The sequence below is a fragment of the Sinohyriopsis cumingii genome, chromosome 6, assembly GCF_028554795.1.
Source record: "Sinohyriopsis cumingii isolate HCF-2022 chromosome 6, ASM2855479v2, whole genome shotgun sequence".
Classification (NCBI taxonomy): domain Eukaryota; kingdom Metazoa; phylum Mollusca; class Bivalvia; order Unionida; family Unionidae; genus Sinohyriopsis; species Sinohyriopsis cumingii.
This window is the reverse complement of record NC_142966.1, coordinates 11205664-11222448: the sequence shown is the minus strand read 5'-3', so window position 1 is coordinate 11222448 and position 16785 is coordinate 11205664. Positions and strand designations below refer to the sequence as shown.

The following is a 16785-nucleotide window of genomic DNA, read 5'->3' as shown; positions in this document are numbered from 1 at the left end:
ACAGAGGGGATTAGGCCTAGTTAGTCACTGTCTCCCAAACAGAGGGGATGATGCCTAGTCACTGTCTCCCAAACAGAGGAGATTAGGCCTAATCAAGTCACTGTCTCCTAAACAGACAGGATTAGACCTAGTCAAGTCACTGTTGCCCAAACAGAGGGGATTATGCCTAGTTAGTCACTGTCTCCCAACAAAGAGCATTAGGCCTAGTTAGTCACTGTCTCCCAAACAAAGAGCATTAGGCCTAGTTAGTATCTGTCTCCCAAACAAAGAGCATTAGGCCTAGTTAGTCACTGTCTCCCAAACAAAGAGCATTAGGCCTAGTTAGTCACTGTCTCCCACACAGAGGGAATTAGGCCTAGTCAAGTTACTGACTCCCAAACAGATGGGATTATGCCTAGTTAGTCACTGTCTCCCAAACTGAGGAGATTATGCCTAGTTAGTCACTGTCTCCCAAACAGAGAGATACATTATGCAAGAGAGCATGTCTGAGAATGTTGTACATCAATCAATTGTCAATAGTGCTGAAGGATGGGAACCCATCTCCCCCACAAGTTATCATTTGTTATCACTGCCAGATTTCACAAGTTATCATTTACTATCATTTCAAGATAAAAACTAGCAACTTGTGCTTCAAAATTTAAAACATCAATAAGAACATACTGATAAATGTGAAACCACTTTCTAAATATATATTTTTATTAGATTCTAACTGCTATGCACGTGTTATTTTTTTCCTAAGATCAGTCTGAAAGTGAATTTGCAAAGGGTAATAACAGTGTACATTGCAAGTCTAGAAATTACCACTTCATTGGACAGTCTGTTTTCGTAATTCATTGGGCACATAAATTAACAATCATAACATATTTATAAAAAGCAAAGTTTTAGTGTTATATGTTTAGAGCTTGAAATTATTTGCAGTTCAGCTGTTACTAATGACATAATTTTCAAGCACAGTAAAATCACCTTCACAAAAACATTTTATCTAGTTGCTCATGATCTCACTGCTATTTGGGCATATTAACAGTTAATTGAAACATATTTCAAAAATGCATTTTTGCTATTTTTCCTTTCTGAATAACACAACAGCAAGTATGATACATGTTGTGAGTGGAGAAATCAAAAGTAGCACAAGTAATCCTAGATGTAATATTTCTTGAGCTATATCTTGACTAGTTTGGTGCTATACTGTAATGACATTGTCACCTTGGAATGTGGATCTAAAATGCAGAGAAATAGAATCTTAAAAAAATGACAAGTTGAGTGTGTTATGGTTTTGACTGTGAAACAACTAACCATGTTTCACTATAATAATAATAATAATAATAATAATAATAATAATAATAATAATATTAATAATAATAATAATAATAATAATAATAATAATAATAATAATAATAATAATTTCTTTATTTAACTAGGGTAATTCAATTAGTTAAATGCAACTAATCTCCCTTGGTGACCTCTATTAAAAACTAAAGTAAAAAAATATAAATATAAATAAAAAAATAAACAAGTTTTTTCCCCTCTCTTATGAAAATAATTATTTACAAGTAAAGACATATATAAATATATACAAAAGTAAATTATAAATTGAGAACGTAACTGCATATATACTTTTTTTTACTGCTCTCCAATAACTATGTCTTGCAATGACTTTCTTCCTTTTTTAAACTTTACAATTTTTTGACATGTTCCCATAAGTATATGTTTTGTCCTAGATTCACTTATAAAAATCTGATCTTGTTTTGACCAGTCTTCAATTGATGTTAGGTCTGAACTTAGTTTGCATTCCAGAATACAGAATGGAAGGTCATTGATAAATAAATGAAAAAAATCTAGAAATATTATCTGTTAGATTGCTAGTATTCATTTCTTCTAGCCATTGGTCAGTTAATTTTGTTAAAGCTGTTTGACATGAATGTTCATTGCCAGAATGGGTATCAGATTCTGATTTAGGGCAGTGATGTAGATTTGAATGATAATATGGAGCTGTCATCACAAAATGTAAAAGCGTGGGAGACATTCAGTCAATCTGTTTCAAAAATAATTACTTTTACATCAGAGAGTTTACTGAAAGAAACAACAAATCCCACTGCTAGAATTTGCAACACCACTGTATTATTATATGACACAACTGTATTATTTTATTTGCTTTTTAAGAAGGACTTATTCAACTTATTAGCATAAAAGAAAGTAGATATGCAGCCCAACAGCATGAAGGCAAACAGCTGTGGACAGACAGACACCAACCCATAGCAGAAAAACTCTTCATCCTCTGTGCAATGGAGATCCTCTCCAAGCTGGAAAGGATAATGGTTTCTGATGGAACATAGATATGAGGGAAGTAGATGGTAAACCTCATTCACTGCCTTATTAAAAGTCAACATCTCTCCTTCTTCCAACACCTCACCTGGTGGAAGGAGTCATGGTGGCTCTATGGTCAGCATGCCTGACTTGCAGCTGAAAGGATCATATCAGCCTGGGTCATCCATTATGGTCTGTCCTTGAGTAAGATGCTTGATTCTAATTGCCTCAGCATGAAATAACCTATTTGTGTTACTGTGCTGTAAAGAACAAACCACATTGTGTGTGTGATGAAGAAGTGAACCCAAGTGATGAGAATGACCACTCATGCCACATTCTTCTGGCACTTATCTGTAACCACAAAGACATAGAGTTTTTTGTCCTGTCTCAACTTTCTAGGTGGTGCAGGATTATCTAGTCCCATCTCCATCCTAAAGGAATTAGACTTCCTGACTTGGAGATCATCTCATCTCATCTCCAGGCAGGAGAGATGGAAGTAGTTATATGATCCTCTGTCCTTAGAGAATGGGATTAGTAATTGCTTCTCAGCACTGAAGAATGTGAATGGTGATCCCCCTCCACTTTTCTGGATAATGACAGCCAAGAAGGCAGAGAGTACTTAGGGCATGCCTAGTCTGCTAATTGAGAAAGCCATTTGTGGTGGCATGGACATAAAAGGAAAAATGGCAAACTCACCAAAGGTGGTGGGAGTTGAAAAGGAATATCAAAAAGGGATGGATATCAAATTGACCCCTTCCCTCAAACCAGTCCTCAAGATCTGAATGCTGTTCCCTATTGGGAATGAAAGAATGCATTGAAAGTGGTGGATAATGAACCAATATCTTGTTTCTGATATGTGACCCATAGACCAATGATCAAAACAGGGTACCTGGTCTATGTTGATTAGTGCTCAACATATGGTGGTCAGTGTTTAGTGACCGGGTCTTAGTGCTCCATGATCAATGATTTGGGACTGAAAATGGAAGATCAGCACCATACACCACACCCAGTGATTGATGCCCATTGCCCAATGATCTGTGCCTGGTGCTAGGTGACTGGTGCCCAGTAATTAGCACATGGTGCTAGGCAATTGATGCTGCCCAGTGCCCAGTAATCTGTTCCTAGCACCCAGTGATTAGCACCTGGTGCTTGGTGATTGATGCCCATTGCCCAGTGATCTGTACTGTACCTGGTGCCTAGAAATCAGCATCATGTAAGTGCTAGGTGACTGGTGCCCAGTGCACAGTGGTCACTGTCAGATGACAAACTCATTAAATGTCAACTGTGACATTACCTGGTGACTGGTGCTTTCAGTCCAGTGCCTAGCACCCACTATCTGGTAACTGATGAACAGTGCAAGACTTTCTGTAACTACCACCAGATGCATACCCTGGTATTTTGTGCCTGGTGTCCTGAGACCGAATTTTGCTGTCTTCTGATACACTACCTGGTGACCAGTGCCTGGAGACCCAGTGACCAGTCTCTGGACAATGACCAGCCCTATGATGTAGATCTTATTGGTCAGTCTCTGTTCAATATCTAGTATCCTGCTTTGAAATAAACTAGCACAACATGACTGCATTTCCTTTGCATCAGAGAGGAAGGGTTAACTATTTGTATATAACGATTTTCCTACACTGGAAAGTGCCAATCCATCCCTCAGAGATGTCTCCCTTAATGGAACTGGGCAATTTCCCAAATCCAGATGCCTATCTCACTGAACTAGGTGACTTCTGTATACCAGGAAGCACCATAGCCAAAGGTGACTTTCATACACTAGGAAGTGTCATAGAAACCTAAACCTCTCTTGCTTAGGTGACTTTCACATAATGGGAACTGCTGTCAATGAATTAGGTGACTTCTTTACACTAGGAAGCACTATAGCCACAGGTGACTTCCACATACTGGGAAGTGATGTCATTGAATAAGGTGAAAGACACACACTGGTAAGTGCCATACCTTCAGGCAACTTCCATAAGAAGAAAATGCTAAAACACCTCTCTTGGAACAGAGGGAGTCATTTTCAGAAGTGAGAGAGGCATGTCATTTCTTCCTGGTCCAATAGGTCAAGCAACTTTTCAGCAGGTCACAAATGTCAAAAGGCCACAAACAACAATTGTGGTATTGTCTCTGCATACACATGCCATGCATACAAAACAGATGGTGTGAGTGTCCCACACTACCTTTCTCAATATCTTGAGCCATTATCAAATGCTGAAAGGAACTATATAATTACAACATTTAAACCAGAACAACAAAAGAGTAGGAAATATTGACCCCAACATTCTGGTTGCTATTAAAGGAATGAAACAAAAGAAGCAGTGCTTCACAAGTGATGTAATCTTAACCATCAAAATTAATTAAATTGGACACAAAAAAATATATCAATGACTACTGTGAAAATACAAAAGAACACAACTGAAAATTGAAATGCCAAAACATGAAGTGCTGAGTGCTCAAGAGACATGTGTATAAATGCATTAAGTCAATGGAAAAGAAGGAAGATATTCCAAGTCTCAAGAAGTAGACTAAGCTATCAGTTTATTATTATTTATTACCAGGTGGTGGAGATAATAATATCCTCATTCTGTATGCCGACAAGTGCTATATGCAGAATAGTGCCATATGCAGACTAGTGTCATATGCAGACTAGTGCCATATGCAGACTTGTGTTATATGCAGACTAGTATCATATGCAGACTAGTGCCATATGCAGACTTGTGCCAGGAAAAGCAATGCAAATTAACTACAGGTAATGTATATCTGCTTTTCAAATGTCATCAGTCCTACCAAGTGAAAGTTATAAAGATGTAAAATTTAAAAGAAATCCCTAGAATAACTGGTGGAAGAAGCTGAAAAAGAGACCACCTGCTACCAAAGACAAAATTGTAATCTCTGAAAATAGACTGACAATGAAAAGGGAAGAAAGCTAGCATTTGCATGTCAAACACACCACCAAAGCATTGCTGAAAAAACTGTAACCAAAAATGTTAAAAAACTGTTGATGCTGAGGAAACAACCAACATAACTTAAATATTATCTGGCTTTCCACTAATATGGGCTTGACAATAAATATGCATACCTGTTACCTCGGTCCCAGTCTATTTCTGAAAGTTCTAAATAAATATGCATACCAGTAACTTCTGTCCCAGTCTATTTTTGAAAGTCCTAAATAAATAAGCATACCAGTAACCTCTGTCCCAGTGTATTATTTAAAGTCCTACATAAATATGCATACCAGTAACCTCTGTCCCAGTCTATTTTTGAAAGTCCTAAATAAATATGCATACCTGTTACCTTGGTCCCAGTCTATTTTTGAAAGTCCTAAATAAATATGCATACCAGTAACTTCTGTCCCAGTCTATTTTTGAAAGTCCTAAATAAATAAGCATACCAGTAACCTCTGTCCCAGTGTATTATTTAAAGTCCTACATAAATATGCATACCAGTAACCTCTGTCCCAGTCTATTTTTGAAAGTCCTAAATAAATATGCATACCTGTTACCTTGGTCCCAGTCTATTTTTGAAAGTCCTAAATAAATATGCATACCAGTAACCTCTGTCCCAGTGTATTTTTTAAAGTCCTAAATAAATATGCATACCAGTAACCTCTGTCTCAGTGTATTTTTTTAAAGTCCTAAATAAATATGCATGCCAGTAACCTCTGTCCCAATCTATTTTTTAAAGTCCTAAATAAATATACATACCAGTAACCTCTGCCCCAATCTATTTCTGAAAGTCCTAAATAAATATGCATACCTGTAACCCCTGTCTGAATCTATTTCTGAAAGTCCTATCCAGACTGCATAGGAGGAACTATTGGCCAGCTGAAATAAAAAATAACATGTTACAAAAGGTTCCAGTGGACTTGAGATTTCCCACCTGGATGACATCTTCCTATTAGCGAAATGCAAGAGATCTGTGTCAGTATGATGTTTTCTGTAGAAATAACTTCCACTGCAGATGAATGTTTATGTTATAAAAGAACTATTATGATATCTCTAATTTTTCTATTTTCATCCATATCTGATGGCACCTAGCACCATTTGTCCATACTGAAACGCCCTTATATCAGAACATTTTGCATCAAAGTCAGCTTGGTGAAATTCCATTCAGCAATTGTTGCTTTTTAAGATACATTTGCGTAAATGTTTTTCATCTTTTAATGATGAAATGCCATCACTTGTATAAATCTAGTTTATGTCAAGTTTCACGCTCTAAAATTTGGTTAAATTTTATTGAGCAGTTTTTAAAAAAAATTTAAATGTTTTACTATTTGTATTATAAGAATAGTGGTCATATTTGATGGCAGACTGGAATAATTTTACAATATGTAAAACTGAAAGACTCCTATTTCTTGATGCTTTATCCAATATTGTTTCAAATTCTGTTGAGCAGTTTTTTAGAAGTCATTCAAAGTCTTTTTCTATTTTGATAAGGGTGGTTACATTTGATGCCAAATTGGTGTCATTTGCATAAACATGAATACTCTTCATGCCAGGATGGTCCAGACAAGTTTTGTTAAATTATATTCAGCACTTTTTAAGTAATTTAAAGGATTTTATATTTTAGTAACAATGGGTTTCCTATTTTTAGCAACAGCAATTATATTTGAAGGTGGATCAGAATTATCTCTATAAACTTTAAAGGTCTTCCTTCCAGGATACCGCCTTGCAGATTGGATAAATTCTGTTTAGCGATTCTTGAGAAGCCATTTAAAGCCTTTTTTTTATGACAGTCAGTAATAGTGCCCATATTTAAAAGACCGGAACATCATAGGTAAAATAAGTTTAAAGTACTTCATACCAGAACATTCTGTAGCAAATTTTGTGAAAACTGGTCATGTGCTTCTTGATGAGAAGGTTAAAATAGCAATGTACAATGGATGTAGGTCACAACTGATTATGGACACACAATGTACAATGGATGTATGACACAACTGTCTATGGACACAATGTACAATGGATGTAGGTCATTCCTGTCTATGGACACACCATGTACAATGGATGTAGGTCACTCCTGTCTGGACACACAATGTACAATGGATGTAGGTCATTCCTGTCTATGGACACACAATGTACAATGGATGTAGGTCATTCCTGTCTATGGACACAAAAAGTACAATGAATGTAGGTCATTCCTGTCTATGAACACACAATGTACAATGGATATAGGTCATTCTTGTCTATTGACACACAATGTACAATGGATGTAGGTCATGCCTGTCTATGGACACACAATGTAAAATGAATGTATGTCATTCCTGTCTATGAACACATAATGTACAATGGATATAGGTCATTCTTGTCTATGGACACACAATGTACAATGGATGTATGACACAACTGTCTATGGACACGCAATGTACAATGAATGCAGGTCATACCTGTCTATGGACACAATGTACAATGGATATAGGTCATACCTGTCTAGGGACACACAATGTAAAATGGATGTAGGTCATGCCCGTCTATTGACACATAGTGTACAATGGATGTAGGTCATTCCTGTCTATGGACACACAATGTACAATGGATGTACGACACAACTGTCTATAGACACACAACATGCAATGGATGTAGGTCATACCTGTCTATAGACGCACAATGTACAATGGATGTAGGTCATTCCTGTCTATGGACACACAATGTACAATGGATGTGGGTCATGCCTGTCTATGGACACACAATGTACAATGGATGTACGACCCAACTGTCTATAGACACACAACATGCAATGGATGTAGGTCATACCTGTCTATAGACACACAATGTACAATGGATGTAGGTCATACCTGTCTATGGACACACAATGTACAATGGATGTACAACACAACTGTCTATAGACACACAACATGCAATGGATGTAGGTAATGCCTGTCTATGGACACACAATGTACAATGGATGTAGGTGATGTCTGTCTATGGACACACAATGTACAATGGATTTAGGTCATGCCCATCTATGGAAACACAATGTACAATGGATTTAGGTAATGCCCATCTATGGACACACAATGTACAATGGATGTAGGTAATGCCTGTCTATGGACACACAATGTACAATGGATTTAGGTCATGCCCATCTATGGACACACAATGTACAATGGATTTAGGTCATGCTTGTCTATGGACACACAATGTACAATGGATTTAGGTCATGCTTGTCTATGGAAACACAATGTACAATGGATTTAGGTAATGCCCATCTATGGACACACAATGTACAATGGATTTAGATCATTCTTGTCTATGGACACACAATGTACAATGGATTTAGGTCATGCCCATCTATGGAAACACAATGTACAATGGATTTAGGTCATGCTTGTCCTTGGAAACACAATGTACAATGGATGTAGGTAATGTCTGTCTATGGACACACAATGTACAATAGATGTAGGTAATGCCCATCTATGGACACACAATGTACAATGGATTTAGGTAATGCCCATCTATGGAAACACAATGTACAATGGATTTAGGTCATGCTTGTCTATGGACACACAATGTACAGTGGATGCAGGTCATACCTGTTTATAGACACACAATGTACAATGGATGTAGGTAATGCCCATCTATGGACACACAATGTACAGTGGATGCAGGTCATACCTGTCTATAGACACACAATGTACAATGGATGTAGGTAATGCCTGTATATGGATGCACAATGTACAATGGATTTAGGTCATACCTGTCTATAGACACACAATGTACAATGGATTTAGGTCATGCTTGTCTATGGACATACAATGTACAATGGATGTAGGTCATTCCTGTCTATGGACACACAATGTACAATGGATGTAGGTCATGTCCATCTATGGACACATAACGTACAATGGATGTAGGTAATGCCCATCTATGGACACACAATGTACAATGGATGTAGGTAATGCCTGTCTATGGACACACAATGTACAATGGATTTAGGTCATGCCTGTTGATGGACACACAATGTACAATGAATGTAGGTCATGTACATCTATGGACACACAATGTACAATGGATGTAGGTAATACCTGTCTATGGACACACAATGTACAATGGATTTAGGTCATGCTTGTCTATGGACACACAATGTACAATGGATGTAGGTCATTCCTGTCTATGGACACACAATGTACAATGGATGTAGGTAATGCCCATCTATGGACACACAATGTACAATGGATGTAGGTAATGCCTGTCTATGGACACACAATGTACAATGGATTTAAGTCATGCCTGTTGATGGACACACAATGTACAGTGGATGTAGGTCATGTCCATCTATGGAAACACAATGTACAATGGATTTAGGTCATGCTTGTCTATGGACACACAATGTACAGTGGATGCAGGTCATATCTGTCTATAGACACACAATGTACAATAGATGTAGGTAATGCCTGTCTATGGATGCACAATGTACAGTGGATTTAGGTCATGCCTGTCTATGGACACACAATGTACAATGGATGTAGGTCATGTCCATCATGGAAACACAATGTACAATGGATTTAGGTCATGCTTGTCTATGGACACACAATGTACAATGGATGTAGGTCATTCCTGTCTATGGACACACAATGTACAATGGATGTGGGTCATGCCTGTCTATGGACATACAATGTACAATGGATGTAGGTCATGCCTGTCTATGGACACACACTGTACAATGGATGTAGGTCATTTCTGTCTATGAACACACAATGTACAATGGATGCAAGTCATACCTGTCTATGGACATACAAAATACAATGGATGTAAGTCATGCCTGTCTATGGACACACAATGAACAATGGATGTAGGTCATTCCTGTCTATGGACACACAATGTACACACAATGTACAATGGATTTAGATCATTCTTGTCTATGGACACACAATGTACAATGGATGTAGGTCATTCCTGTCTATGGACACACAGTATACTATCAAATCATTAAGAAGTGAAATGTGAAGGCAGTATTGGGTGCCATCAAGTCATTAAGAAGCGAAAGGTGAAGGCAGTTTTGAGTACTATGAAGTCGTTAAGGAGTGAAGGGTGAAGGCAGTATTGGCTACCAACAAGTCATTAAGAAGTGAAGGGTGAAGGCAGTATTGGGTACCAACAAGTCATTAGGAAGTGAAGGCAGTATTGGGTACCATCAAGTCATTACAAAGTGAAAGGTGAAGGCACTATTGGTTACTACAAAGTCATTAGGAAGTGAAGGATAAAGGCAGTATTGGGTACCATAAAGTCATTAAGAAGTGAAAGGTGAAGGCAATATTAGGCACCAACAAGTCATTAAGAAGTGTATTGGGTACAACCAAGACATTAAGTGAAGGACAGAGGTACAATTGGGTACAATCAAGTCATTAAGAAGTGAAGGATAAAGGCACTATTGGGTACTATCACATCATTAAGAAGTGAAGGGTGAAGGCAGTATTGGGTACTATCAAGTCAATAAGATTGTGTGTGATTTGGACTTTTAACGAAGCTTTAACAATTTTTCAGTCATATCGCTATGATGTCTGCAGTGTGACAGTTTATAGTGATGTCTAGCACTGGAGCATCAAGCCACAGACATGTAGCATGATGTCCCACCCAGTCACATTATCATGACTCCAGGCCAACCAGTCCTAACACTAACCTCTTAATGCTGAGTGCAGCTGTTAGCACCATTTTTGTAAGTCTTTGGTATCACTTGGCCAGGGATTGAACCCATGACCTCCTGCATCCAAGGCAGATGCTCTAACCACTGGGCCATCAGAGCTTTTAAGTCATTAAGAAGTGAAGGGTGAAGGCAGTATTGGCTACCAACAAGTCATTAGGAAGTGAATGGTGAAGGCAGTATTGGGTACCAACAAGTCATTAAGAAGTGAAGGGTGAAGGCAGTATTGGCTACCAACAAGCCATTAAGAAGTGAAGGGTGAAGGCAGTATTGGCTACCAACAACTCATTAAGAAGTGAAGGGTGAAGGCAGTATTGGCTACCAACAAGTCATTAAGAAGTGAAGGGTGAAGGCAGTATTGGCTACCAACAAGTCATTAAGAAGTGAAGGGTGAAGGCAGTATTGGTTACCAACAAGTCATTAAGAAGTGAAGGGTGAAGGCAGTATTAGGTACCAACAATTCATTAAGAAGTGAAGGGTGAAGGCAGTATTAGGTACCAACAATTCATTAAGAAGTGAAGGGTGAAAGAAGTATTAGGTACCAACAAGTCATTAAGAAGTGAAGGGTGAAGGCAGTATTAGGTACCAACAAGTCATTAAGAAGTGAAGGGTGAAGGCAGTATTGGCTACCAACATGTCATTAAGAAGTGAAGGGTGAAGGCAGCATTGGAACACTTCATAAATGTGATTTTTCTGATGAGCCTTCAAGGAGAATTTTCATTTTAATTTCAATAAGTTTTAAACTACAATATGTTAAAGAAGCTAAGTCTTCATTAACTGCTTAGAAATTTAACTTTCTTCAGAACACATGCTTTAACTAAAGAAAGAGGCAGAAATTGTAGTTGAAAGTTAGCTGACAAGGGTAATATTACTATGCAACATATTTCTTGGACTAGACTCGGTGCCCATGTTGGCATCACATTTCCGTGAATAAAATATTAACCATGCATGACCAAATCACCTCCAACATACAATATAATTTAACATAGTTGCCTTTCAGTTTCCTGTCTTGTAGAAAATCTCAAAAGCAGACAAATGAAATTGCCCACAATATCAGTTTTAATATTATTTTTTTATTTATTTACAAAACAAATAAGCCCAATCCATCCTCAGTTTTTAAAATACCTTTGACAAATTTGTTCAAAATTAAGACTGTTGCCATTTCCCCCATATTTTGTGCAGACTAGTGTGTCTGTTTGTTTGTACATTATAACACCATAATTGGGGCAACTGCAAAACAAGTGGATGATTATGTGTGTGATATATGACTCCTTTATGAAGCGGATGTTCCTGTGTGGGACAGATGGTTACTTTATGAAGTGGATGTTCTTGTTTGGGACAGCACAACAAGTGAATGTTCTTGTGAAGAACAGCAAAACAAGTTTGTTCTTATATAGAACAAATGGTTGCTTTATGAAGTCTAAGGATTCGGTCTGGCACAGTCACCACAATAGTGGATTCTGCAACCCAAATAAGAATGAAACTAAATTAATTTACAACAATTACTGTTCCATATCAGAAATGAATGGTGTAAATAATATGTATGGTCATATAACACTCAGGTTCACTGTTGTTGGCTTGCCCAGTGTTATTGATGTTGGCAGCCATGCCCACATTTAAAACATACTAAGATATTAAGCCTCAAACTATAACAACACTGCAATAGACATCATTTATGTCTAATTTATTAATTATTAAACAGACTGTAATAACATTGTAATATATGTTATTTATGTAGAAAGTATTGATTATTAAACAGACTATAATAACAGTGTAATATATATGAATTATGTGTAAAGTATTGATTATTAAACAGACTGTAATAAAATTGTAATATATGTTACTTATGTATAAAGTATTGATTATTAAACAGACTGTAATAACATTGTAATATATGTTATTTATGTAGAAAGTATTGATTATTAAACAGACTGTAATAACATTGTAATATATGTTATTTATGTAGAAAGTATTGATTATTAAACAGACTGTAATAACATTGTAATATATGTTATTTATGTATAAAGTATTGATTATTAAACAAACTGTAATAACATTGTAATATATATCAATTAAGTGTAAACTATTAAATTGTAAATACAAATATGGTCGTTGTAGTATTTTTTTTAAATACATATACAGTAAAAAAGAAAATTCTTGATTAATTGTTCAGAGATTTTTAGCTTTTCTCACTTTCTGGGGGCTCAAATTTTGGAGTTTAATTTCAGGTGTCTCCATGATGAACAAAGTGATGCCACATATTCAAAATTGTTTATGACAAGAAAGCTGACTGGTCAATTTCTAATTCTGTTTCTGATGAAGGTATAATAGACTATTTCATGTCTCAAATAGTAATAAACATGGCACTCACCAATCTGTAGTATATAAACCACTGTTCTAGGATGTCATGAATGGAGGCCAACTCTCCCCCTGCCATCTGACACACTTGTCTGGCCTCACGCCATGTCTTCCCATCATCCCCTGCTCCATCCAGGGCATGGTAGCAGAATCCATTATAGTATGAATATTCATAGTATGGAGCACACTGATTGGCTGGGGTGAAAATAATTTAAATAATAATGTTAAAAGTACAACACAGTTAATACAGAAATCAGTGGGGAAATAATTTTAAATAATAATGTTAAAAGTACAACACAGGTAATACAGAAATCAGGGGTAAAATAATTTAAATAATAATGTTAAAAGTACAACACAGTTAATACAGAAATCAGGGGGAAATATTTTTAAATAATAATGTTAAAAGTACAACACAGTTAATACAGAAATCAGGGGTAAAATAATTTAAATAATAATGTTAAAAGTACAACACAGTTAATACAGAAATCAGGGGGAAATATTTTTAAATAATACTGTTAAAAGTACAACACAGTTAATACAGAAATCAGGGGGAAATAATTTTAAATAATAATGTTAAAAGTACAACACAGTTAATACAGAAATCAGTGGGGAAATATTTTTAAATAATAACGGTAAAAGTTCAACAAGGTTAATGCAGAAATTAGGACAAAAAATAATTTAAATAATAATGTTAAAAGTACTATACAGTTAATACAGAAATTCTCATAAACACGATTAATGCTTTACAACACTTGGGTCTAAATTAGATGATGTTACAAGTTAATGTTGGTTGGACATATAGAATTAGCATAAATCACTTTCCAAAAGTGAAACTTCTGTAAAAATATACTGTTGAAAATTGTAAAGGTGTATCTACCCACCCATATGAAACAGTGAATAAAAAAGTGTGTGTGTGTGTGTGTCCACATATGTGCAAGTGTCTGATTGGGAAAGTAAAAGGAAAGAAAGTGTGAATAAAGATGAATATGCATGTAGCTGATAATATATGTTGCATGTAACCCATCCTCAGCTCAACTAATTTTGTCACCATCTTTAAATAAAGTTATAATAAAAATAGTAATAACAACAATAATAACTGGCAAAGCTGCACAACTGTTTGCCTAAGAAAATACCATCAATGTCAAAACCACACAGTAAGATGCCCAGGAAAATATACATATTTACACAATTAAAATAGGACTTTAAAACAAAGAGTCTATGATATTCCTCTGTCATGCAGATAATGTAGAGTCTATGAGATTCCTCAATCATACATATAAAGAAGAGTCTATGACATTCCTCAATCACACATATAAAGAAGAGTCTATAACATTACTCTATCACACAGGCAAAGAGTCAATGACATTCCTCAATCACACAGATAATGTAGACTGTATGACATTCCTCAATCAAACATATAAAGAAGAGTCTATGACATTAATCTATCACACAAGCACCAAAGAGTCGATGACTTTCCTCAGTCACACAGATAACGTAGGCTATGACATTCGTCAATCACACAGGTAACAGACAGTCTATAACATTCCTTGATGACACAGATAACCTAGAGTCAGTGATATTCCTCAATCACACAGATAACAAAGAGTCAGTGATATTCCTCAATCACACAAATAACAAAGAGTCTATCACATTCCTTGATCACACAGTTAACAAAGATTCTATCACATTCCTCTGTCACACAGATAAAAAAGTCTATGACATTCCTTGATCACACAGATAACAAAGAATCAGTGACATTCCTCAATCACACAGGTAACAAAGAATCAGTGACATTCCTCAATCACACAGGTAAAACAAATCTATGACATCAGTGACATTCCTCAATCACACAGGTAAAACAAATCTATGACATTCCTCTGTCACACAAATAACAAACAATAGAGGTGCTATTCCTCTATCACACAGCTAACAATAAGTCAATGACATTCCTCAATCATCCAGGTAACAAAGAGTCTATGATATTCTTCTATCACATGTAACAAATATTCTTACAATCTCCAGCTGTGGGAGCCATGATTGTTGTCCTTGGCTGATAAGCCTGCCCTGAAATGAAAAAACAAATACATCATTCACTTAAGTGTTGAGTCTGCTGATGATTAGTACATATCTAATGCATCTTGATGTTCAGCATAATTTGTAGAGCAATTAATTATAAATGCTCTACATCAAAATTAATTATACATGCTCTACTGCAATTAAATGTACATGCTCCACAACAATTAATTATAAATGTACCACAGCAATTAATTATAAATGCTCCACAGCAATTAATTATACATGCTCCACAGCAATTAATTATAACTGCTTCACAGCAATTAATTATACATGCTTTACTTGCTCCACAGCAGTTAATTATAAATGCTCCACAGCAAATAATTATAAATGCTCCACAGTGATTAATTATACATGCTTTATAAATGCTCCACAGAAATTAATTATAAATGTTCCACAGCAATTAATTATACATGATCCACATCAATTAATTATAAATGCTCCACAGAAAATAACTATAAATCCTCCACATCAATTAATTACACGCGTTCCACAGCAATTAATTATAAATGCTCCATAGCAATTAATTATACATGCTTTATAAATACATGCTCCACAGCAATTAATTATACACGCTCCACAGCAATTAATTATAAATGCTCCACAACAATTAATTATACATACTGCATAGTGATTAATTATACATGCTCCACAGCAATTAATTATACATGCTCCATAGCCAATAATTATAAATGGTCCACAGCAATTAATTATTCACGGTCAACAGCAATTCATTATACATGCTAAACAGCAATTAATTATACATGATTGACTTTTAAAATCTGTTATTCCCTTACTAAAGTCTCCTTGAAAACAGACCTTTCCATGAAATTCTCTCTTCATAAATCAGCTGATGATTAGTACATATTTAATGCATCTTGATGTTCAACATAATTTGTAATGCATTTAATTATTCATAATCGACAGCAATTAATTATACATCATCCACAGCAATTAATTATACATAATCCACAGCAATTAATTATACATCATGCACAGCAATTAATTGTACATCATGCACAGCAATTAATTGTACATCATGCACAGCAATTAATTATACATAATCCAAAGCAATTAATTATACTTAATCCACAGCAATTGATTATACATCATGCACAGCAATTAAATATGAATATTCCACAGCAATTAATTATACATCATCCACTGCAATTAATTATATATAATCCACAGCAATTAATTATACATCATCCACTGCAATTAATTATACATCATCCACTGCAATTAAATATGAATATTCCACAGCAATTAAATATGAATATTCCACAGCAATTAATTATACATTATCCACTGCAATCAATTATACATAATCCACAGCAATTAATTATACATCATCCACAGCAATTAATTGTACATCTTCCACAGCAATTAGTTATACATAATCTGCAGCAA

The 16785-nt window shown here is 35.7% G+C and overlaps 1 protein-coding gene across 1 annotated transcript in view; it reads right to left on the bottom strand.

Moving 5' to 3' along the window:
• LOC149796368 (uncharacterized) overlaps positions 1–16785 on the bottom strand; it is a 287440-nt gene that overhangs the window by 51751 nt on the left and 218904 nt on the right. Inside the window, exons 39-41 of the mRNA XM_089961040.1 lie at positions 15316–15366; positions 13316–13497; positions 6064–6131 (exon numbers count right to left, since the gene is read on the bottom strand). Coding sequence (XP_089817166.1) covers positions 6064–6131; positions 13316–13497; positions 15316–15366 — 301 coding nt within the window. The remainder of the gene's footprint in view (positions 1–6063; positions 6132–13315; positions 13498–15315; positions 15367–16785) is intronic.